The 24,825-nt window shown below is 41.3% G+C and overlaps 1 protein-coding gene across 3 annotated transcripts in view; it reads left to right on the top strand.

Annotated features, from left to right (window-relative positions):
• DPP6 (dipeptidyl peptidase like 6) overlaps positions 1-24,825 on the top strand; it is a 485,832-nt gene that overhangs the window by 396,108 nt on the left and 64,899 nt on the right. For all 3 annotated transcript variants that reach the window (XM_066200952.1, XM_066200932.1, XM_066200942.1), the window contains exon 8: positions 9,060-9,180. In XM_066200952.1, coding sequence (XP_066057049.1) covers positions 9,060-9,180 — 121 coding nt within the window. The remainder of the gene's footprint in view (positions 1-9,059; positions 9,181-24,825) is intronic.

Below are 24,825 nucleotides of genomic sequence, written 5' to 3'. Positions count from 1 at the left end.
CGATAACTGTTTATTTGGCTGTACTTTGGCAGATTCTAGGTGTGATTAGAATCCATGCATATTGTGGTCTAACCTACTCACAGAATACTAATGGAAATGCACAGCATCTGTATTGATGCAGTGTCGAAAATATAAAAAACTTGCAGTAAACTGAGAAGAATATTAATGCACTGAAGGTGGGAGAAACAAGAAGAAAAAACATCTATTCTGTATCCAGTTTAGAAGGAAAAATTGTGGGAACGTGTCTCCATATCATAGAAATTACTTCTATAGTCCACTATGTCGCACTTTATCTCGAGTTTTAGTTTTGACAGTTTTGGATTGTCTAAAGACATTTAAATCCACAAAATCTTAAAAACTCTACTGATTTCCTAAGAGAGAGTCCACGTGGGATTCTCTTGCTTGGGATACCTCCAAGCAAGTTTCTGAATAGGTCAAAGTCTGCTCTCCTAAATTCCAGGGCTTAATACTCTTTTATTTTTGGCATATTTCCTCCTATGATCCTAAACTTCACCACCTCATGGTGTGTGCACCATCAGCTGCTTCCAGCTTTCACCTTGCCCTGCAATTTCTCCTGATCTGAAAGTGTGAGGTCCAGCAGAGCATCTCCCTTCATCAGCTCCTTCATCACCTGCGCCAAGACAAATGCCCTCCACAGACCTCCTGGATTGTTGTGTTTTTTGACCCTACAGGAGATAAAGATTAAGGTCCCCCATGAGAATCAGGGTATTTGAATACGAGGCTTCTTCCATTTATATGAAGAAGGGCACATCTCCTTCTCCCTGACCAGAAACCTGATATCAGGTGCTCCACTGCTCCTTTCTTCCCTCCACCCGTACCCACATCCCACAAGGTGATCACCTTCCCCAGCCCCTGAGAGATTAACTCCAGACCTGGAGAGCCACATCCTCTCTTGGGAATCCTTAAGACTCTGTTGTAGAGCTCTGGACACTGTTCACATAGATTGGAAATATTTCAATTATTTGGAGACATGAAGGAATGCTTTTTGCGTTCTCTCTGACATTTTGGTCGCCTTGTTGATCGCATGCAATAAAAACAAAGTTAACTTCTTATTGTCTATTTTACGAGGCGTATTGGCAGTTTCCAGGCTATGTGGCTGAAATGAGGACATTTACATGATTTACTAGCGGTGACTCTTCTACACTTCCTTTCCCAAATGTGCAATCATGGCCACTGAAGGCAGCTGACTCTCTGTTTGACTTTTGCAGTGGTTCTGGTGCTTTCCCTTCCACAAACAGTTCTATTTCTTTTCATTGCACTGATTTCCATGCAGCTAAGCTCTCACACCACTGAATCAGATGTGTTCAAGCCTTCCATCTCCAGTGACGAGTCATGAATATTGGTTTTGATGTGTTCATGGATGAGCATGATTCTTACATGCATCACTCTTCACTCCTGTATTCTCTGGCTGTAATGGTCCCCTGGGTTTTTCAGCTTCTCTGTCCTGAAAGCTTCCCTGCAGAATTATTTTAAACAGGTGCAGTCCTCCCCTTGACGTAAACATTACCTGTGCCTAAGTCTGGGCAAGGTAAATTTGAATTAAACTAAGCTTTATCTCTTTGTGGAATGCCTTCAGAAACTGCTGTCTTCTAAATCCCTGGTACCTTAAGGAGTCAGCTTCTTACTTTGAATTAAAACCAAGACAAACCCTGGTAGGAAAAACTGCAACTGTAGGCTTTTCTGTCAGTTATTTATTAGATATGATTCTCTTCAATGTTATGATTGTGTGAAATAGTTTCATTGTTTTATCACTGGTCTTAATAATGACATTTTCATTTCATGAAGAAAAAAAGTTGATTTAAAAATTCTTTATCTCACTCCTTTGTCACAACTGTTATCTGTCTCTTTCCTAAATTATGAACATGAACCAATTGATGGAGAGAATGAAAATATTTTGAAGTTTTTTGTCTTTTATCTTTTTTATCACCTGCTATCAAACTATATTTAAATGGCAACAAGAGAAGCCTAATTAAAATACTAGATCTTATTATGCAAGCTCACTGGTGAGGAGCAGTTTATGGTTTTATTACCCTTTTTCAAGAACTGATAAGAGCTGGTGAAATCACATCATATGCATTAGGAAAAACACTAATGACAGAATACGTTAATGACAGCTATTTGAATATCAAAGTTTGCATTTTATGAGGCTCAAAAGAAGAAATTGGCAGAGTATTCATTAAATAATGCATAATCAATCAGCAACAAGATTGAGAACTGATTTTGAATTGATCACACATTTTTCTGCTGAAGTTGATGTAAAAGCAGTAACTGCAAAGTGCCAAGACCTTTCTGGTACAATGCTCATCACACTTCCTTGATATCACAAAATGAAGACACAATTATTGTATCTGCTTCAAGATGCCACATGGATGAGGACAGGCCCAGGCTAATTCTGGGCGGTTCAGACAGGTTTTCACTCAAATAAACAGCAGGGAATCTCTCTCTTTGCAGCTTTTCATCTTCACAGTCCTTGGCTTCCAGGTTTCATGTGGCAGCATAAAAACAAAACCAGCTTAAGAAGGGATCTCTCCAAAATATTTGGATGGGAGTAGAGAGCACCAGAAATGGTGGAGAGAAGGGAAGGGTCATTCTGTGTGTGCATTTCCAGGAAGGGTTTGATCACCATCAAAACTACTTGTGTCCATGATCTGACATGTCCAAACCCCATTTACAGGCTATGGCTCTGTTAGAGACCTCAGACAGCTACTTAGCATATAAATAAAGACATAATACCTTTCCACTTCCTGAACATATTGGTAAGATAAATCTCTGTATTTTCCAGAGACTTCCTGATCAATGTGATGAATAACACCATATAAATATGTAGATAGTTGATATACAGTTCACCACAAAACATTCCTATCGTTGGAACCCAAAAGAAAATGAACAGGAATCAGACTATTCTAAGGCAGTATCTTATGCTGAAAAGTTTTTTTTAAAAGCCCTTGATTAAAGGGACTTTAAATCCCCTTGTGGGATTCTTGTGGTGCCACCAAGCTGCTCTATCACTCCTCCTCCCCAGTGGGCCTGGGGGAGAAAATTCTCTGAAAATCTCACGGGTGGAGCTGAAGGCAGGGGGATCACTTGCCAGCTGCCATCGGGGCAAAACAAACTTGATTTGGAGAAGTCAGTTTGATAATTTGCTATTAATTGTAACAGAATTGTGAGAGGGAGAAATAAAACAAAAATAAACACACCTTCCCTTCCTACCCTCGTCATCCAATGACCACGGTATCTGCAAGGCTGTTTCTCTCACATTTTCTCACTCTTCTCACATACATACAAATCCAGCACTTTTACCCTTTTATAAATACATTTTCACAGATGCATTTCACAGTCCCTGATGGACTCAGCTTTGACCAGTGGCAGGTCTGTAACTTTTCATAGATTATTTTTGTTTACCGATTCTGCAAAATAAATGCGTTTTGGAAAGTTTTCTCAGAAGGTTTCAAAAAGTTTTTAAATTATTCTGTTTCTTTTTTTATTATTCAGAATATGCTCTCAGGTAAACTGCTTTTCCAGAAAAAGAGCAGAAAGATAAAAAATAAAAGTTTAACGTTAAAAACAAGGAACAATAAAATACATCATGTTGGATGAGGAGAGAATAGTGTGTTTATTTGTAGTTCTATTTCCTCACTCACCATGTCTTCCTTTTTGATTCTGGTCTTTTTAAGCCTCAAAGGAAGATTTTGAATTTAAAACAGGGTTTTGTGGTTTAACCACAGCCAGCAGCCAAGTCCCACACAGCTGCTTGCTCCAGTGGGATCAGGGAGAGAACCAAAAGAGTAAAACCCAGAGCACTGGTGGGTGGAGATAAAGACTGTTTAATAGGGAAAGCAAAAGCTGTGCACACAAGCAAAGCAAAACAAGGAATTAATTCTCTGCTTCCCATGGCTGGGCAGGTGCTCAGCCATTTCCAGGAGAGCAGGGCCTCATCACATGTATCAGTGACTTGGGAAAACAAACTCCATCATTCCAAACATTGCCCTCTTCCTTCTTCTTCCGCCACATCCCCAGACTGATCATGATGCCATATGATCTGGGGTAACCCTTGGGTCAGTTTGGGTCATTTTGGGTCATCTGTCCTGGCTGTGTCTCCTCCCATCTTCCCAGGCACCCCCAGCCTCCTCGACAAGATGGCAGCACAAAAAGCAGAAAATTCTGTGTAAGCCCTGCTCAGCAATAACAAAAATATCTCTGTATTATCAACACTGTGCTCAGCACAAATCCAAACCACAGCCCTGTGCCAGCCACTGTGAAGAAAATTAACTCCACCCCAGCCAAACCCAGCACCCAGTGTCAAGGAAAGGCTTTGTGCCTGTCTGTACATGAAGGCCAGTTCTTGTTGGTCAAACTCTCCATGTCAAAATGCCAACCTTTCCATGTTATCTATTCTCTCACAGATAAATCCTGTGGGCTCGCCTTGCAGAGTGCAGAGGTGCCTTTGAATGTGTAGGAAATATTTACACTTCTCAATGTGCTAATAACTTAAAGTAATAAGCATACAGGCATTAACTTTATGAGAAATTTGAGTGATGCAGCTCATTCAGTTGATAAGTTATACGTTAGAAATTGTGGGGTAAAGAGAACATAAACTTTGAATGCCACCCTACAGCTGGAAAATAAATAGGAGCAGTAAAAATGCAGATTGGTGCACATGGATTTACTTTCTTTTGATCTATGGAGAAGTAGAAATTTCACACAGCTCTTTGGCTGGAAGGAAGGTGGGTTGACCAACTGTAAAAGAGCTGTAGTGTTCACCTACTCAAAATAGTTGTTCACTGTGACTTTTTAAGTCTTAAGGAGATTATTTTCATTATATTCCTGAAAAGATCCATAACTCAATCTATTTAAAAGTGCCAATATATTAATTAATGCAGCCTAATTGCTGAATATCACTCTGGGTCAGTTTGGTAGATAGTATTATAGTACAAGCCCTTAAGCAGTTGTAAAAGCATTTTAAATAAATCCTTGAATCAATCAGTGTCATTAAGGCTCTTGTATGTTTGAAGTGAATTAGGTTTAATTTGTTGTTAGATCAAATATTTACCCTACTGTATAAATTTATCTTACTGGATACTTAAGCTTTGACTTCCTGTCTCAGGCTTGTGGTCCAATCAGCCTCATATTCTCTTCTCCAATTTTACTTCAGTTGTGCAAGGATGTCAAATGGTTTGTGGTAATCAGTTCTAACACCAGTTGCATGTGGGCAGAGATTTCTTCCCAGACCACAGGAGTTAGTGGTGTGCTGATTCCTGAGGCTAAAGGGGTTATAGCTGAAAGTTGCATCCTGAGCCACATAAAGCCAACAGCAAAATCTCCATTGATTTTTATTATCCTGGGATTAAGTGAATGCATTTGAAAAACCCCAAACTTTATTTTAATCCCCTCAGATGTTCCAGTTATTTTTTGTTAAGTGTTTAATCTTTTGGGCATCTGTTAAAACATCAGGCAGAAAGAGAGGTCTTCAGCTAGATCCAGTGGCAAGAAGTTCCATACATTCCATATGTTGATTCTGATTTCATTAGGAAAAATATTCTAGGTTTGACTGTAGTTTTTGAGGAAAAAAAAAAAAAGGTGAAAATACATTTTTCCTTTTATTCTGTGTCTGTCCATTATCTTGTAGAACATACTTCTTCCTTGTTTGTATTTTTTTTTCTGTAGAGTTACCAGTTTCTTCAGTCTATCTGTGGATGTTTCCATTCTTCTTGCTTCTTTCAGAATATCTTTTCTTTCCTCTGCTTTGAATGTGTTATGATGAAAATGGACGTGGTATTCAACACAGGGCTCTTGCTGACTTGGCACAGCTTGGTTTTCCATGCCAGTAGTTGTGTTCAGTGTTGGATTTTAAGGCACATATATTACAAGAATGTCTGGGTTAAAGTCTTGCTCAAATATGCACACCTAAAGAGGAGACACCAGAAATTTGCATTCTGCTCTTTATTTCCTCTACAGAGAGGCATAAAACTGAGCTTGATCCCTTCTGTCATCATTTTAAATTTCTCTAGGAGTGCTATGCAAAGCATAGCATAGCATAAAGTAATGTAAAAGTGGTCTGTACATATTTTTATTATTTTTCTTTGCTAAAATTTCTCATCCTCTAATTAGCTGACAGAATTGATCATTTGAATGAAAGCACTGATTGATGCCATGAAATCAAAGCAGTAAAAATTGTTACGCAGATATTTCACAATAACTTCAAATATGTTTCTAACATGGCATGTGAGGTAATCCAAAGACATTTCTTTCTTGATGAATAACAGAAGTCCAAAAGCTTTTTCTTAATTTATAAGATACATTACACAGAAATCTTCCTTGTGCTGCTTCAGTTATCTTTTATCTTGATTATGGTTGACATTTTTAGGGTACAAGGCACTGTAGTTAGGAGGATAATTTTTAAATCTCCATGAGGTGCTGCAGTTTGACTCTGAATTATATGGGAGACAGTTTGAAGTCAGAGCACTATATTGTTTTTCCACTGCAGCTGCCAGATACCTCACACAGCCTGATGAGTGCAGTGAAGCTTTGAAAGACCAAACAGGGAAGATGGAAACATTGCAATACTTTAAAAAGGGAAGGGTGGGAACAGGTTGTCAATACACTTTCTTTATTTTTCCTGTAAACTCATAAAACATTGAATATAGTACGAAATATTGCAAACCTTATTTTGCTGGAAGAATCTGGGCAAGGCAAGGGTTGCATCACTTGAGTAAATCCACTTGATCGTGTGCCTGTCACAGAAGACCTCTTACCCAAGCACCTCTTAGCATATTTAGTACTCAGACACAGAGATTTGGATTTATTTGGACCCTGAGTATCTGATTCTGCTTAGTCTTCACAACTTTTATGCACATTTAAACTGCAACAACCTCCCCATATGCAGATTAGCTAATACATAAAATTCTTTACTTGGAATCCCTTATCTGGCTGCTCTGTTTACTAAAATTAAAGGTAGGAAAGAGAATGTAGTATCTTCCACAATGTTTTTGGTTTTTTTTTTTTTTACTTTCCAAATCTATTCATTGAAGGCGGCTCTTCCTAGTTTAAAAGGAAGAAGAGCAAGCTACAGTTTCAGTAATAATTCCTACCTTTAGGCAGACCTGCTATAACTCCTGCCAAAATTAAATTAAGACCTATACTTTCTTCTGGAATATTTCCAGCTTATCTTTGGGTGAAACATATACCATAATAGGATGTGAAACAGAAGATGAAAGCAAATATTTTTCTCAATTCTGTCTTTCCATAACGTGAGAAATTGCTTTCTAGTGTGGTGGTAAGGATACATAACATGTATTCCAGTATCTTCAAGTGTATAAAAACCCATCTATAAATGTCTACTAAATTATATTAAGTTTGAATTTCAGTCTAAATAGCTTACTGATATCCTGTTTAGTACATCTTTTCAGTTAGAATAGAGTTTAAAAATAGGTTAAAGACAGGGAGATAGCGAGCAGAATAAAGGTCCCATGAGGTGAAAGGGTCAGTGACCTGCCACACCTCTTAGACATACACAGGTCTGTGGGACTGCAAAGGATCCATGCCAGGGGACTGTGGGAGCTGGCAGGAGTGCTCACTGAGCCACCTCCCATCATTTACCAGCAGTCCAGCCTACCTGGGGAGGGCCCCGGTGACTGGAGGTCAGCAAAATGTGATGCCTATCTACAGAAAGTGCCAGTGGTGTGAGGTTCAATAAGGCCAAGTGCCAGGTCCTGCATTTGGGTCATAACCACCCCAGGCAGCGCTACAGGCTGAGGACAGAGTGGCTGGAAAGTGGCCCTGCAGGAAAGGACCTGGGGGTGCTGGTCAACAGCAGCTGAGCATGAGCCAGGTGTGCCCAGGTGGCCAAGAAAGCCAAAGACATCCCGGCCAGTATCAGAAATGGTGTGGCCAGCAGAACCAGAGCAGTGATTGTCCCCCTGTACTGGGCACTGGCGAGGCTGCACCTCAAACTCTGTGTTCAGTTCCCTACACAACAAGAAAGACTTTGAGGTGCTGGATCATGTCCAGAGAAGGGAAACAGAGCTGGGGAAGGGTCTGGAGCTCCAGTCTTACGAGGAGTGGCTGAGGGAGTTGGGATTGTTCAGCCTGGAGAAAAGGAGGCTCAGGGGGCACCTCATCACTGTCCAGAATTACCTGAGAGGAGACTGGAGTGAGGGGAGAATCAGTCTCTTTTCCCAAGGGGCAAACAGTAAGACAAGAGGAAATGGCCTCAAGTTGTGCCAGGGTGGTCTAGGTTGGATTCTAAGAGCAATTCCTTCACACAAAGGGTTGTCAAGCATGGGAACATGCCATGGCAGTGATGGAGTCACCATGTCTAGAGGTATTTAAAAGACATGCAGATGTGGCACTGGGGATCGTGCTTTAGTGGTGGGCTTGGCAGTGCTGGGTTAATGCTTGGACTCTGTGACCTTAGAATCATAGAAGAGTTTGGACATTAAAGACTTTAATGATATTTTACATCCAAGTGGCTTGTGATTCTGTAACTCTACTTAGAGTAAGACATGTTTCACTTTGGGGTGAGAGGACAGGAAATGTGCTATCAGTGACGGAGGAACAGAGACCAATTTAACCACATGATCAAGACTGATGCCATGGAACAATATTTTTATTATTGGCTGGATAAAACTTTACTTCCTGATCAGCATTTAAACACATAAATAAACAGCCTGATTCACAGGAGCATTCCACAGCAATAGCGCTAACAACTCTCAAAACCTGAGCAATGGCATTCTTCATCGCATGCCCTCTAACTGAACTGTTCAATGTCTGAAATGAAGACAGGAGTGAGAGAAATAAGGCTTGTATCAAAGCACCAAGGCTTCAGTTTCTTGTAAATTAGAATCTTTCTGTTAGCTGATAGGATTGGAAGCAAGCTGTGGAAATCCATTTTTTTTTTAAACAAAAGATGCCATAAAACTGTGATGTGTGATTTTGTACTGCCAATTATTGTAAAAGCAAAATGCAACATTTTATGCTGAAGCCACTGCTTAATTCTGTTCTCTTTTTCTTTTTTCTTTTTTTTTTTCCCTTCAAATCAGATATTTATCTTTGAGAATAACATCTATTACTGTGCCCATGTGGGGAAACAAGCCATCCGAGTGGTCTCCACAGGAAAGGAAGGTGTTATTTTCAATGGGCTCAGCGACTGGCTGTATGAAGGTAGGACACAACATTTAGGCCAGCAGTTAGTTATGAGTTTAAGTTGCAGTCTAGAATTACAGATCTTGCTGGAATTAGACATCCAGCATTGCATTTCCAGGCACTGGTGGACCATAGAGCTGAAAACCTGCTATTCTAACAGTTGCCTGATGTGCTGGACTGGAAATAATGTAAAATGGTGTAAGAATTCTGTTTTCAGGCTGTTTTCTTTCCCTTAAACCAAAGGTAATAAATCACTGGGCTTTAATGAACAGAGCTGCTTCATTATTTAATGACACCTGCAATCACTCATGGAAGTGCCAGTTTTCAAATCACAGAAAAGGACAGAAATGGGGAGGGAAAGGGGTTCTGTCTTAAAGGAAAAAGCGAGGAAACAATTTTACTTGATTAGCTGTTTCCCACAGAACTAGGTGAGCCTTGGAAGCTGCCCAGATCTCGCCACCTAAAAAAATTTCTAAAAGCAGACCCCAGTAATTGGATTCTTTCCGGTGAAAATGGGCCTGACAGGGTGGAGGGTCATCTCTGGAGCACTGCTTTTCTTTGATCCTTTCAGCTGGCAAATGGCCATTTAGGTGTCTGTGAGCAGCTGCTCGAAAAGTGATATCAACTGCTCCTTAGCTTAGGAGAGGATCCTCACCACCCCCAGTTCTTTTTTTGGGGGTTGTTGTAGGCTTTTAAACGAATACATCATAATAAAAAATGTTAATGCACATACACATACGTATATATATATATATATTGCTGCTGCCAGCAGTTCCTTCTCACAAGGATCCTGACTTCTGGACCTGGCAGTGTCTCTTTCCTGTGACACAGCTTCCCCCTAAAGTCACGCTTTATCCTACAGATCCCAGCATAGTCCCAAGGTTTTCTTACCTCTACAGAGAGAAAGTTTCCAGATGCATCTATTAACTGTGTCCTGTTGGCTGCTCTCAGTTTTCTTGAGGCTTAATAGAATAGGTTACAAAATGCCATTAGCAGTTAATTGGTGTAAAAATAGGAATCACTACTTAAATTGGTCTGTATCACAGCTAGACCATGGCCCTTGGACTCAGAAATGAGGAAATTAAAATAAATGAGTTTGCCTCTCCCAAAGATGCTGATCCCATAAATCAGTGAACAAACTCATCAAACACATCAGGGGAAAAATCTGATAGGGGGTTATTATTTTTTATATTTAAATACGTGTTTCTACTGTAATACAGCATATTTGCAAGTAAATGTCCTCCTTGTGCTGTGAAAGCTCTTTGTAACCAGAGAAGTGGCTAAGAAGTAACAAAATGCTAATTTTCCTTCAATTTATTTATTAATTTGCTGGTGAAGTTGTGGGCAGGCTGTTTGACTCTGTAGGTCAAATGTGCCTACTACTACCCATATTTGGCTGATAAACATCATTTAGTACATCAGGTCTCCTTGCAGAGTCTCCCACACAGCATCACACTGAGAGGAGTTTGTCAAGCCCGTGAACTCAGAGCACCCCAGCAAGCCCAGGATGACACTTGTTTTGCTGACACGTATTTTTATTCAATTACAGGATTGCTCAGGCAATTTCTTGGCTGACATTGACTTTCAGGTTTGCCCTCTATAATGAATTTGCTTGTTAACTTTATGTTAATGTGCTAGGGTAAGAAATGAATGTGTGATCGAGTACAGTTACAGTCTGGTTATCCCAGGCCAGGTTCTGTAACCTGTGAGGCACGAGGCAGATTAGGACCACTGAACCTGCTGTTTACTGGGAGTATGTTTGAAAGAAATTAGGATTTGGAAATGTCACTTCATGTCCTAATATAGTTTATATTGAACTAAATAATTCTCTTCTTTCACAAGCAAGATGTAGAAAGTCCCACAGGAAAACCTGATTTCAACATTCCCAAGTAATGGGAATCCGAAATCAAATCCAGAGCTGAACTGTGTGAGCTGAGCTCCTTCTCTTGTCATTACTTGTGCAGTCCTCATGGAGGTAAACCTGGGACTGGGGTCAGGACTGAGGACTTGTTCCAGGTGCTGAACAAGCTGTCATTGGATCTGTCATTGAGCATGGTGTCATTGGATCTGCAGTGCTCAGACACCAGCTGCCTACGTGCCTGAATGGATGGAGGAGGATCCAGAAGAAGCTGAATACTCCATGGGGATATATGTTTAAGGACAATTGAGAAAGGAGAGACACCTCCCCAGTGCGGTCCAAGAAAATCCACTTATGGTTGCCAGTGAGCTTTAACCTGGGATACTCTGCCAACACACCATCACCTTTGTTTTTCCAAAGTCTTCCCTTTTCTTGGATGCCACCTCTTCAGCGGGACAACATTCCAAATCTGAACTTACCTGGCTGGAAATGCTTGAAAACTTGGCAGAGACTGAACTGTGCCACCTCAAGACTATTTTTGCCCTTCACCCGTTGCTGCTGTGGTTTGTAGCCGTGCCTTCCCCACCTCCCCAGCCGGGCTGGGTGGGATGCTCGGGCCCGTGTTTGTTTGCACTGCCGCCGTCTCAGCGAGCTACCAGGATGAGTGCTGAGCATATGCAGAGCTCTCCCTCCATCTGTGCAGCCTGCTCCAGCAGATAGTCTGCAAAGGAGCTGTGAGAAGCAGGATCACAGAGAGTTCAGCACACTCCTCTTCCTTCCCATGCTCTTTTTGTTGCTGGAGTTCCGTGACCCCTGGCAGCGACAGCAGAGCCTCCTCGCTGGGTTACTGCGGCAGCTCACAACCTGCTTCTCACTTTCCCTAAGCGCAGCATGGAACATAAAACTCGGTGCTTCCTATTTGGGGAAGATGACTTTTAACGACTTTTATCTACGTAGCAAGAGCACACCAGCAGCAATCCCCCGCTCCCCTCTCTGAGAGCTGTTTGCACAGTGAGCTCTGCAGATGGCAACCCAGCAGTGCCAGCCTTTGGGGTGACTCCTGACACTTCACATGTGTGGCAGGCCCGGGGGGACACTTCTCTTCACAATGTCATCGTTCTTGTCAGGCCAGGATAGATGTGCTGCACTATTAATCACAGGTTTTTCCTAAGCCCAGAAGCACAGCAGATCTGGAGTAAATTTGACAGGCTTTTTGCCCTGGAAAAATGCAGAAGTTCATTCCAATTCAAGTTAAGCTCTGCTTTTGTAAATCTGCCAAAGGAGAAAAAATTTCTTCGAGGTATTTACGCTGATCTGTAGACTTTTGATAATATAGTGAAAAACATTTCAAATCAATCGGAGCTTAATCTACTTAGTGCATTTAGCTGGAAGGTTATAGATTGATACATAGATTACTGTAACATGAAAGCATAGATTAAGCATGCGGTTTATTACTAAAATAAGCACTGACAGTGTTTTCATAGACTGACTCAAAATTTTTCAGAGCTGTGCCTGATAGATGCTTGCACTAAAATCGAGTGATATCCTATAAAACAGAGTTTAAAGTTCTGCTGCTGAAATCAGCTACACATTTAAATGCATATCAGCAGCAAAGAGTGGGTTTTATTTCAGTTTGCTCTATGATCATTGTTGGTTTGAGAATATGTATTAGCAACAATAAGTCTTACAGATAATTTTAAAGCAAGTGCTGGTGTAGCAAAAAGGACTTCCAAAGCAATAAGATAAGAGTATTTATATATGTTCTGTATATAAGTAGTAATATCTTAAAAATAAAGTGCATTTAAAAAGTAAATTGCAGGTAAAATTAATTTCATTTGTATGCTTTTTTTAGAGCACTCTTCCACAGAAGTTAATTCTGTCATGGTGTAATTAAAGTGTCTTAATTTGCTATCAAGCACTTGGAAAGGCTGTTCAGCTGTTGTGAGGAAGGGTGGCAGCAAGGCGCTCTGATGGAGGTCACCTCCATGATTCTGTTAAGTGACAAAAGTAGGTTGAGAAGTCCCTGTGTTGCAGCTTGGAAGTTTGTTGATTTTGGGACTATGTGATGCTGAATCCTGGGGAATGGGGCAGGAGGACTTCCCTCCATACTGGAATGTTGCTGCCAGACCAGGAGCAGCCCGGCAGGCTAAGTCAGGGGCCCTTTAGCAGGACAGGGTCCTGGTGTGGTCTCCTTTGAGCAAGTCTGTGTTCACAGATAAAGCTGCATAACTTCTGGTGTTATGCTCTAAGTGCATGCTTGGAAATCAAAGATGGGACACAGTGGTGTGTGCTTCTGTCGCTGCTGGGAGGGGAAGGAAGGATTTTCACCTATAGATGGTCCTATGCCATGCATAAAGTGTGACGTGAGGAGTTTGCTGCATGTGTCCTCATTTTAGAGTAGAAACTAGAAAAATGGAGGAACAATTTTGCGGCTTGCTCTGTGGGACGCATCTGTGGTTATTAGGGACTTTGGTAAGAATAGCATGTGAGTTTAAAAGTAAGAACTGAGTTTAAAAATAAGAATTGCTTGTGAGTTACTCCCTTATCTCGTGTCACTGTCAGAGGATCAGAGGATCAGAGATACTCTCTGAATTTGGAAGTCTCTAAATCTCAAGGTCATCTCAAATTGCGAATCCCTGTTCCAGACTTTGTCCTGACACCACGGTTGGGACATCTCATCTGGATGTCACCTAATCCTCAGACACCAAGAGGGAACCCCTCCAGGCAGCCAAGCCCCAGCTCCCACAACGCACATTTAAATCTCTTGAGTAGTACAAGCTTTACACAGTCATCCTTTAAAACTGATACTCTGCTTTGTTGAGCTTAACGCACAGTGGTGCTGCTGTGTTTCTTTTTTGGCTAGAAACCAGGAGGAGGAGGGGGAAAATGACTCTTTTTCAGAGATGACTCTTCTGCCTTATTAATCTTCATTTTGTCTGCGTCTTGCGTGATCACCGACAGATCTTCTTGTGTGACTTCGCAGTGACACCTGGTGGGAGAGGCCAGGGTGTCATCGTCATTAAGACAATGAAACTGCAGAATTTTTTGCTGCCGTACCTAGGAAAGGCTCCCAATTTCCCCTCACATACATTTCCCTGAAACTCTCCCTGAGCTTATGGGAACTACACATCCAAAGCCACTGGCTGATTCATGCTAATAGTGCTTCTGTTCCTTTTGTACACTTTATAAAGAGAGGAGAGGGAACACAGTAATAAAGAAAAATCTTTTCCATAATTTAATCAGCATCTCACAAAAAATATCAGAGGGTATATTTAGAACATGTGTGACTGGTCTCGGAAGTGCAGCGCCTGGCAGGAGCTGCCAAATCAAATATCAGTTATTTTGAGCAGTGTCTTTTATGCCTATAGCATTTCAAGCAAGGGAAGTAGACATACATCTTATGTTTAGAAATATTAATTCTGAGTCTCTGGAAGTGATCTTGGTACTGGGAAACCAGTCAGTAAGTCTGCTGAAGCAGTGCCTTACCTAATTCGTATGTGTGCTCAATTTTTCATTGTATAACATGAGAAAGCTGAACTTCTGCTTGGAAACAGCAACTTTGATGATCATATTATGCCTGAATGTGAAAAGGAACATTCGTAATTAGCCTGAAAGCAAGTATGTGCTAAAGTTCCTGTGTAGTGCCACCAGAGAAGGAGATGACATATCCTCATATTTCACAGACAGGGCTAACCTTTCCCAGTAACTAGAAGCTCCAAGACCTGGTGGGGGAGAATAAGATGAAGAATTAGACTGACTCATCACTGCATTTTTTAAGAATCTCTGGATAAATAAATCTCTTGCCATACAAAAGCCATTGCTGCAGACAGTGAAAGAAACCAGCGTTAATGGACTACAAATTATTCCATTTTGACAAGATATGTGAAGAATCATTGGGACAGAGAGTACAGATTTTACTTTAAGACTTTTCAAATTTTCTGTCACAAAGAAAACATCCCATGGACATAGGTAAATTTGCAGTTCTACACAGCTGCTGTGGGGTAAAGGGAATTTGGGAAACATTTGGAACTGGGAAATGACACCAGATAGTGTCAGGAATGCAAGTTTAAAAACCATTAGTTTGCTTTCAAGTACATGCTGATATTTTTCAGGGTTTTTGGGGGAAGCTGCATGGAATTTGTTCCCTCATTTGTGTGCTTGCTCAGGTGAGGTAGCAAAAGCAGTGTGGTGCTTCAGTGACATTGTCTCCATACAAAAATGGGAAGTTTTCCTCTGTTTTGCATTTCGGATGTCATTCAGCATTGCCCATTCAGTACCTGCAGATGCTGTGCAGCACCTGGGGCCATCCAAGCCTCAGTTAGCCATTATTTAGCTGCCTATTGAAGGTGAACTAGATTTTTGTGCACTGTTATATGTGCACACTGATTTATACCAAATGTGCATAAAATCTGCCCAGTTTAGTTGCAGTCAAAGGATGAAGAGCAGCTCTCGACCTCAGCCATGTGTTTGAAGTGGATATTTCTACAATAAAATTCTGTTGCAAGGAAGATGAGCTAGATATAATGTTGTTTTGCCTTATGCATGTTAAAGCAGAGGAAAAGAGTCTTAAATTTCACCAGATGATGTCATGACAGGTTCTGTAGAAGTTCCATCATCTCCTGGCTTTGATGGAGGTTCCCCTGTCCCAAGGAAGCTCCCATTACAGATTGCATCACCAAGAATAGGCTTCTGGCCCTTCTCAGCTGGCAAAGATCAGGGAGAATTGAACCATTTACAGTGCACGTTGTGAATGCCTGCCTAGAAATCAGCAAGCTCCTGAAAACTTTAAAATGTGCTGTTATCTGGACTGGCTTCAAAATCCAGCACCGCACCAAGAGAAACCCTGCCAGCTCTAGCCCAGTCCTTAACCTTCCTTTTCTGCAGAAGGTTGTTTGGAAGGAGGATGCCAGCCAAAACCAACACCTGTCATCCTCTAATTTTTGGATCACCATCATTCAGGCATCAGGATGGCTTTTGGAATGAAAAGAGGATGTTATTTACTGTGGTCAGTGATCTCCTTGGGGCAGTGGAAGGCAGCCAGTTGTTCATCTTCATGTCGCAGCTCAGCCAGCAGCTGCCAGTACCTTTAGTGGTGTTCAGTGAGTGAAGTTGGTTTTGTTTGCCCTGAAGCCTTGGTAGGTGTCACAAAATAGTTGTTGTATCACTGGAGTCAGATATTTCCAAAAAAATGGTGTATTGTGAGTTTCATAACAGAGCTGTTGTGCTTTTCTGCTTGCACATAAGTTCTGTTTCTCTGCACCAATTTGTTACAGTGGCCTTGGGTTAAATTGCCTATTGGAGAGCTGTGTCCTCGTTTTCTGATTATGCTGGTATTTTTAATAACTAATTAGTATATCAGCACTTTAGATATTGCAGAACAGATTTTGACCTCTGCCATGCTAAGTTGAAGTCTGGAATAATTCCATGGAAGCTGGTCGCGGTGCCCTGGATCTGCATCAGGATGCTGAGTGAGAGGGTCTTGCTGTAATATTCATGCTTTATGTCTACTATCAGGGTTTTAAAGGAAATATCTTAAAACACTATTATTCCCAAAAAATAAAGAGTGGTGTGTTGGAGACTATTTTCAAATTTAAAAGCCATGCTTTTCCTTCACAGAGTCATTTCTGTGGTTTGATAGTGGTTTTGATAACACAAAAAAAAATTGTATTTAGGTGGTCAGGTTCACTGCATGTAAAACAAAATGCAAAATGTAATGCATGTAAAACAAAACAAAGATGCATCATTTCTATGTTGGTAGAATTGGGCTGTGACGCCTGTAAGAGTCTTCCAGGCTATTGAATGTTGTAAGAAGTTAAAAGAATTGAATTAATTTGTACAAAAATGATGTACAGTATTACAGGGTGGAAATACAGCTGTTAGGGCATGTTTCCCAAGGATACTTCAGGGATCTGTGTCCTGGGGGATTTTTAAGAGTGAATTAAACAGATTTTTGTCATGGGTTGTTGAGATTAGCATCAATCCTATTTCAGTGCAGGGAGGGGATTAGGACTTTTTGAGCTTCTTCTAGAGCTAAATTTTTATGATCTTATGTATAGTTTTGATGTCTTTTTCTGATATCTTTGCAGTTACACATTTTGGCTCTGAGATTACAAAGAATGCCTGTTTTTATATACAGCAGGGTAAATACACATAAACTGCTTGTACATGATAGTTGTAGGGAATGGAGCTCTTTATCGTGATAAATTTAATATGTGCCTCGTTATTTCCCTGAGGAAAATTTTCATTTTCTTCTTCTGAGGATGTCCATGAACTTTTATTTGAAAAACATGTAGAAAGAAAGAGGGAAAGAGAGAAAGAGAGAGAGAAAGCAAGCAAGCAAGCAAGCCTAGTGTTTTTAAAGTTCTGCTATCAAGAAGTGATTACAGAAAGAACAAAAAAAATTGAAAGATAGTCATAGAAATTTTATGTTAGTATATGATTCCATCAATTTGACCTAAAAAGTAATTTCCTGTAGTTTTTTTTTCTTGGTGCAGCCTTGCTTGTGGAAATTAAGGGCCTAGTAAAAAAGCTACAGGCTGTTTAAGTAGCTTTCCTATTTGTCTCACTGCTCCCTGGCCTGAATAAAGACTATCTGCTGTAAGAAATAAAAAAAGCAAAAATGAATGTACTCTGTCCAAATTAGAACAAGAGAAAGTACATGAAAGGGATGAAAATTCTGCTGAGATATGTGATTCTCACTAGAGAGTTGGCCTGTCCGTTGCTGTGTAACAACAGGGAAATCAAAACAATATCCAAGATTATGACACAAGTCATCTTATAATTTGTTAACATCAGCTTCCCTGATTTGAAGGGGAAAAAAAAGAAAAAGACAAAGAACCAAATTGAAATACAGTTTAAAATACACAGCTCCAAATCCCAATGCCCTCTGGAAGCAATCAGAGGTCAGAGGGGATCTGTGGCTGGAAGAGCAGAGGAGTAATGATGTGAAATGCAAGGGGTGCATCACTGCTGAGGGCTGGCTGGGGACCTGGAAGGCCCCCACAGAGCTCAAGTCCACAGCTTCCTCCAGCAGAGATCCAGTCTTTGTATGTGAAATAAGCAAGAGGTTAAATCTTTGTAAATAAAAACACCCTTTCATGTTCCTGTCCGTGCTGCCTGTGCCTGGCACTGTGTGAGGGATGATGACCAGCATGTCACATCCTGGTTCTGGGAAAACAAGGCTGTTTATTCCAGCAGTGTGCCCAGCTACCAGCTCTCCACGGGGCCTCAGACCTTGAAGACATGAGGGATGTGGGTACATCTTGAAAAATACACTGCAGGGTATTTTTCAAATTGTACCAAAGAAGCGCAGTGGTGACTGCAGTGTTGACACCAACCAGGGCATGGAGCTGACTCTGGCTGGGGTCTGCTCTGTGTCAGCAGAACTGAAGGGCTAGAGCAGATCTTTAAAGCTATCAGTTGACACAGCAGCAGTTCTTGAAAGATAAAACATCCAGGGATTACATCACCCTCAACACTCAATTAGTTTACATTGCTATAAGTAACTACCATATGGTGCAGCTTCTGCACCAGCTGCTTTCCAGTCTTCAACAAGTACAGGTCCAAGCGGAAACTATGCCACGGAGTTAACAGTAATTAGAAAAGTGGGGGGGGAATGGCAGGTTTCAAAGATGATCCTAAAGCTTTTGGATGGGTTAAGCAGTAAAATGTAAGTGGTCAGGGATGAATTGGCTGCTGTGTGGCCAGGCTGGGGACACCAGGTGCCTGGTGCACAGCAGCCAGTGTGGGACAGCAGGGACCAAATCCAGAAGGATGGCAGAAACCTTCAGTCCTCTCCTGGGATGAGGACTGCAGAGACCAAGCAAGGCAGTAACATCTAGGAGGTGTTTTCCTCCAAATCCATGGCAAACAGCAGCAGGCACTGCTCAGACCTGCACCATTCTCCGGTTCCCCACATCCCCCAGGATTTCTCGGAGTCTGGAGGTGCAGGGATACATTCTGAGCCAGGTTTCATGGCCCACCAAGGCAGAGCCAGACAGTGCAGGGGGGTAAGACCAAAATAATCCCGTGTTGAGATATGTGCTCAGCACCACAGCCTCCCGCAAGAACAGCCCCAACCACTTCTGTGTTTGGGGGCCTCTTTGCTGCTTTCCTCTCTTTCCATTGGAAACAAGAGTTTCTTACTTTGAGAACCATCTCCACAGCACAGCTGAGCCCTGTAGAGCTGGATTTGCTGCCATTCTTCCCAGTTCTTTTCTTCTAAAGGGATCATGGTCATTCCTGTGTTTGCCTGTGTCATTGTGGTGCTGAATGAACCCTCTCTCAGCCAGTTTGTGATACTGTTTGCATACCAGAAAATCATGATTAGAATACCTTGTTTGTTTTAATTTTTAGTTTTGTTTTTAATGACTGAAAATCTTCTGTGCTCTGTTCTCCAACCAAGAGAAGTTTTAAGACCATAGAAGTTCTTGCATGTCACTCTGCCCTGGTAAAAGTTATTCTATTGCATTCAGTCGCAGCAAACAGCACAGGAACACAAAATGCTGCCAGAAGCTAAATACTGTGTTTTATTTATAGTTATTTAAAATACTTCTTAACAAGTTCCTTAACTGTGGGTTTTGAAGGGATGTCTTTTCACTTCTAAAGTATTTTTCAGATTTTAATGAGAGTGGAAGTATCATATAGTACCAAAGCAAACTATCAAGTGCTCTGTGTTTTTATTCATAGAATTTCCTGTGATGTACTGAGGTGTCCTAGATGGCTTTGAAACTGTACTGGCCATATGGATATAAGCTACACCAAGAAATTACTTACTCCTCATCTCACCTGGTACCTATTATACAGCAGAGGATGACCACTGCAAATACTCTGTTGGGCAGATCATTTGAATTTCAAACTCTCAGCTGAGAAATATTCCCCATAGTCAGACAAATTTGGCAGAAATTTAGATGTAAAATTCACAATTGCAATCTCATTCAGTATGTGCAATGCCCTGATTTATGTATTAAATCCAGATCAGAATTATACAGTTAAGCAGAAGCTGATACCTCTAACAAATGTGCATATTCCTTAAAATTCTCTGAATTTTGCTTCAAGATCTTTTGAGTGTTTTCACTGATTTATTTAGTGTTGTATTCTTGGCTATCATCGATTAAACCTTAAATCTGTGGTGCCTGGCCTGTGAACCAGAGAATAAAACCTTTCTTCTGAGAGCTGGTATAGTTATATATTGTATTTATATATGAGAAGTATCCTCACTATTCAAAAGTGCAGGAAAAAATGTTTGCATTGTAGTTTAGATGTAGACTTTTAGTGCATACTGATTTTAAAAGCAGTAGCAAATAGATATTGTTTTTTCATTTTCTCAGTATCGCAGTCATTTAAAATGAAGACTACAAGTTTACTCCTTAGTGTGATTTTAAAAGCATGTTTTCTCATGGATCACCTTTTCTTCTGCACCTTTAATTCCTTTCCAGGCTGAATATTTTACTGTTTTCTGTTGTTGTTATTCTTTCGAACATGTTCCTAGTTTTTCTTTTTTTGTGTTTCATGCATTCTTTTTAAGCTGCTTTTAAATAATTTGAGACTTTGCTTTTCTCAATTCCAATGAGGCAACAAAAGCAACACAGTTGCTTGAAAGCAACTGTGAAGGCAAAGGGTTAATGCTGAAGGGCACATGAATGTTTGTTGGCAAAAGGGAACAGGCCCAGAATAGTCATCAAAACTTCATTAGAGATCAGAGAAACATGCAATATTGCATTAACTGGAAGAAAAACTCTTCTATTACAGGGTTAATGTCCTTAGAAATGTTGCAGAGTTTATTTGAAAAATAAACCCAACATGCCTCTATTAAATTTATTGAGGAAATGGAAAGCAGAAGCTCAGAAGACTGTAATTGCCACCTACAAATATGATAATTAGAGTGAATAAGAAGTAATGAAGGAGGAAATCAGAGACAACTCACCTCCTGAGCAGGAAGGTGGAGGTTACATTGCCACCATGTGGTAAAACTATGGAGAGCTGGAGCAGCTCCTCTCTCCATCAGGATTCGAGAGGAGAGCTGCCAACAGCCAGAAATCTGCATGATTTGCTGGAAAAAATATAGTATGCAAATGCAATCCTGAATGGAAAGGAGCAATGTGAGATGAAATCCTATTTTGCTTTTGATTAGCCTCTGTGGTTGGGTTTTTGGTGGTGTGTTTGTGGGGGTTTTGACTTGAATTTTAATTCAAAATGCTCTTGCATAAAATATTCAGTGGAAAAGTGAACAGAGTGCAGAAAAGAATGGGGGAAAAGTTCTCTTTTTAAAATGATGTCATTTATAAGCTATTTTGAGTACAAAAATCTATCATTCTGTTGCATGTCTTCTTGAAATCATCTCCAAAGTTTCTGCATGAATTTTGATTTTTTTCAGATTCTTGTGATAGTCCTGGGATACTTCCCAGTTCTATAACGTTTGGAAACATGAGCCTTAATGTTTCACAAAGTACTTTTTAGAACAGACTATATGGAAATGTAATTTTTTTTAAATGGAAGTTCTGCCTACAGCAGGATTTGGGATTCACAAAAGTGTGTCATCTTTCTCCCCCTGCCCCCCAACTCCAGCTAGTAGTTCCTCATGGTGTGACAACTGGTTGCTGTAGAAATTATTAGGATTCCAGAGCATGATTTCACAGTCTGAGTCGGATGAGCTTTTCACAATCCCCTTTTTGATCAGATTAGTGCTAACCCCTGAGCTGACCCTCAGCCAAGGGGAGCTGGGCCAGCCTCTCCTCCCAAGGCAGGGATTGCTGCTGGCTTTCCCTTCAGACAGCTCTGTCCTGCTCCACTGCAAGGTCTGTTTCTTATCTTCCCTGCAGCATAAACCTTTCCCTGATCTGTGCACGATGTCCCTTGCTTAGGCCTGTTTGGGTTTATAAAGGGCTGGAATTCATGCTAAGTACAGTGGCTGCCTCTGTATTTAAGAACAGCTCCCCCCCCCTCAGCACCCCCACGCTTGTAGCTAAAGTGCAGGGAAAAGATTAAGTGACCATCACAGATGACGCTCAGATGTATCTCTTGGTACAAGTCTAATTATGACCTCCACTGAGGCAATTATTCTGTCCTGATCTTAATGCCTTTTGCAAGCATCAATTAATAAAACTTCACAGAATGTCCTGGTAGAACAGGAATTATTACCATCTTTTTAGAAACAGGCAAACTGAGGCACAATTATTGACCTGGTTTTAGATGAGATGAGAGAAATTAGGACGCCAAACTGAAGTGAGAGTTTCACCTTAGTCCTTAGAAACCAAATAAAGTGCAGAGCATTGCGTGAAAACCCAGATCTGGCTGTTTTCAGCACATCCCTCGTCTCACCTCCAGCACAGACCCCCGGCAGGTGCCCTTCAGTTTTGGTCACAGGATCTGAGGGACGCACAGCTGGAGAGATGTGTCTGTGCGAGTCAGAGGGCTGGGCTGGTCCCTAGTGATTTTCACAGGAATAAGAACCTTTCCAACCCGCGGGGCACCCTGTGAGCAGAAGGCAAATGCCTGTTGTTAAAGCTGCCCCAGCTCTGTCAGACTGTTCTGCATCCTAAAGGGACTGATGGACTCTTACCTGCCTTTCAAATCTCAGAAAAAAAGGAGCAAATCACTTCAGCTCTTCCCTTTTTACACAAATGACTCATAAGCATTTGCCTCCTACATTAGTTTTGCTTTTTGCTCAAAGTTGAGTCATTGTCTTGTATTTGATTTAACAACAATAGCAGGAGAAAAAAAAAATAGCCATCAGTAGTTTCTGCATAAGACTGGATCAAAAGCAATTCCTTAAAGGAGGCTTTCACCATGGCTAGATTAAAGATTTGAGAAACTGGTAAGAAATAGACCTGAAAAAACCAGCTCCTAAAACCAAAGCATTATGTTTTCATGCTGTTGTGCTTTTAAAATTGAAGGCAACAGTCTGAAAACAGGCATCAAAATAAATCTTACTTGAAGGGAATTATCTGGAGATCATTATATTTATCGCATTTATTTTGATTTTCCAGTCTTTGCCTCAGACTGTAGGCATGGACATAACTTAAAAGATTCAACACCTCACTTAAAAAATTAAACTTCACTTGATTATAGAACTGACCCATCCTAACCCTTAAATTGTCATGTATGATTTTGGAGTATCACCTGCAAGCTAGGAATGGTGAGAATAGGACAGGAGGCAAGAGCTGTATCCCCAGCAGCTGATGGATTTCAGATGCAATAGCTGAGGCTGTGCTGCCCCTCGGAGGCACAGCACAAAGTTGCATAAGTCCATGAGGAGGGAAAGGATCAGTTATGGTGCTTTGAAATGATTTTGGTTTTGAACTCTGCCTCCTCTCTACCCTTCTCCCCCAACACCCTGTGAATTGCCCAAAGGGCTGTGTGTGGGAAGGCACTCCTTGCCCACATCATATTGTGTGTGATGATGCATTGGATAAATAATTTTCCAGCTAAATGTTGGTGTTTTAGAATCCTTTTGTGCTTCTCATTCCTTTTCCCGCTGTAACTGTGGATATCTCAGCAGTATCGAGGATGAACGGTGGTGGGATGGGGGGGTCAGGAGGTGTAGGGGGTTGAGGTGATTGTTGTCTGGCTCTGTGGAGCAGGGAGTGGATTTGGGGATTTCTTTCCCTGTGAGTTTCCCCATTTCAGCAGAGTCAGTGGAGCTGTGAATCTGGCTTGTGAGCACTGCTGATAAACACCAGGCCCTGAGCCATGGTGGGAGGAGCTGTCACCCTGCTCATATGGCTCAACACACTGGGACAAAGAAGCAGCTCACTTCTGCCCACTCAGGATCCTTTTAAAAACTCTCTCTGGGGAATGACCCAGCTAAAATATTATTTGGTTTGGGAAAAAAACCCACAAGGCTGTTTATGGGACACCTCTTATTTAAGAGCTTGCCTATGAATTTTGGGCGTCTGATTTTGACCTTGCAAGTGAGAGTAATTTGAACTGGATGCTGACCTGACAAGTAGTGAACCAGGAAATCTGGGCTTGCATCAGGAGCATTTCAGTGCTTTTGTGAGATTTAAAACTATTCAAGATGGGATAACAAACCTCAAAAGGAGAAATGATAGCTTTGGAAATAGGAACTTTTAGTGAAGTTATTCTGGCTGTGTTCTGGCTGCAGCGCCAGGTGAGAGGTGTGACCAGCACGAGAGAAGTGCAGTCCTAACAACAGCAACTGAGCTGCCATTGGGAAGGGCTGTAGTACAGGATCTCCCAGTTACTGAGGTCCAAGTTTATCCTTAACGAGCAGATCTTGGAGCTCAGCACTGCAGAATGGCACTGCAGCTGGAAGAAGCTGCAGGAAGTGTGGAGAAGCCAAGAGGTTTTTTTCTTTTATCCCATTGAGACTTCAGAATCCAGCCCTGCCGAGCTTCTTTCCCTGGGAGAGGAAGAAGGCAGCAACATGATGGATGTTGCTTGAAGCCCAGGCTTGTCCCTGACTGAGCAACCAGCCAACCTTCTGTTCCCTCCCAGAATTGATGCTCACCTGCATGAATTATTTGCTTGGGTTTCATAGAAATTGCAAATGCAAGTCCACTGAGTACAGTAAACACCAGATCACAAGGAATTTGGCTTTGGTTCCAGCAAAACAACTTTCCTGGGACATCCAGGGATGGTTCCGGACCTGCCCTGTCCCATGTTTGACCTGACCTTTTCCTGTAGGAGAAAACACACATTTGAAAGGCCAGCTGAGATAGGATTTAGAGGGGAAACAGCCCTTTGCCTTCTACACAACATCTAAATTGTGCCTAAAGATGGAGATTCTCCACTCTGACTTTACTTCTTTTCAAGCTTTTAATTTAACTTAGTGGAAGGACTCT

Source organism: Chamaea fasciata, unplaced genomic scaffold, assembly GCF_029207755.1.
Source record: "Chamaea fasciata isolate MVZ Bird 193981 ecotype frontalis unplaced genomic scaffold, bChaFas1.0.hap1 SCAF_1, whole genome shotgun sequence".
NCBI classification, from domain to species: Eukaryota; Metazoa; Chordata; class Aves; order Passeriformes; family Sylviidae; genus Chamaea; species Chamaea fasciata.
The sequence above is the reverse complement of the archived record's forward strand: the minus strand, read 5'-3'. Positions and strand labels throughout refer to the sequence as shown.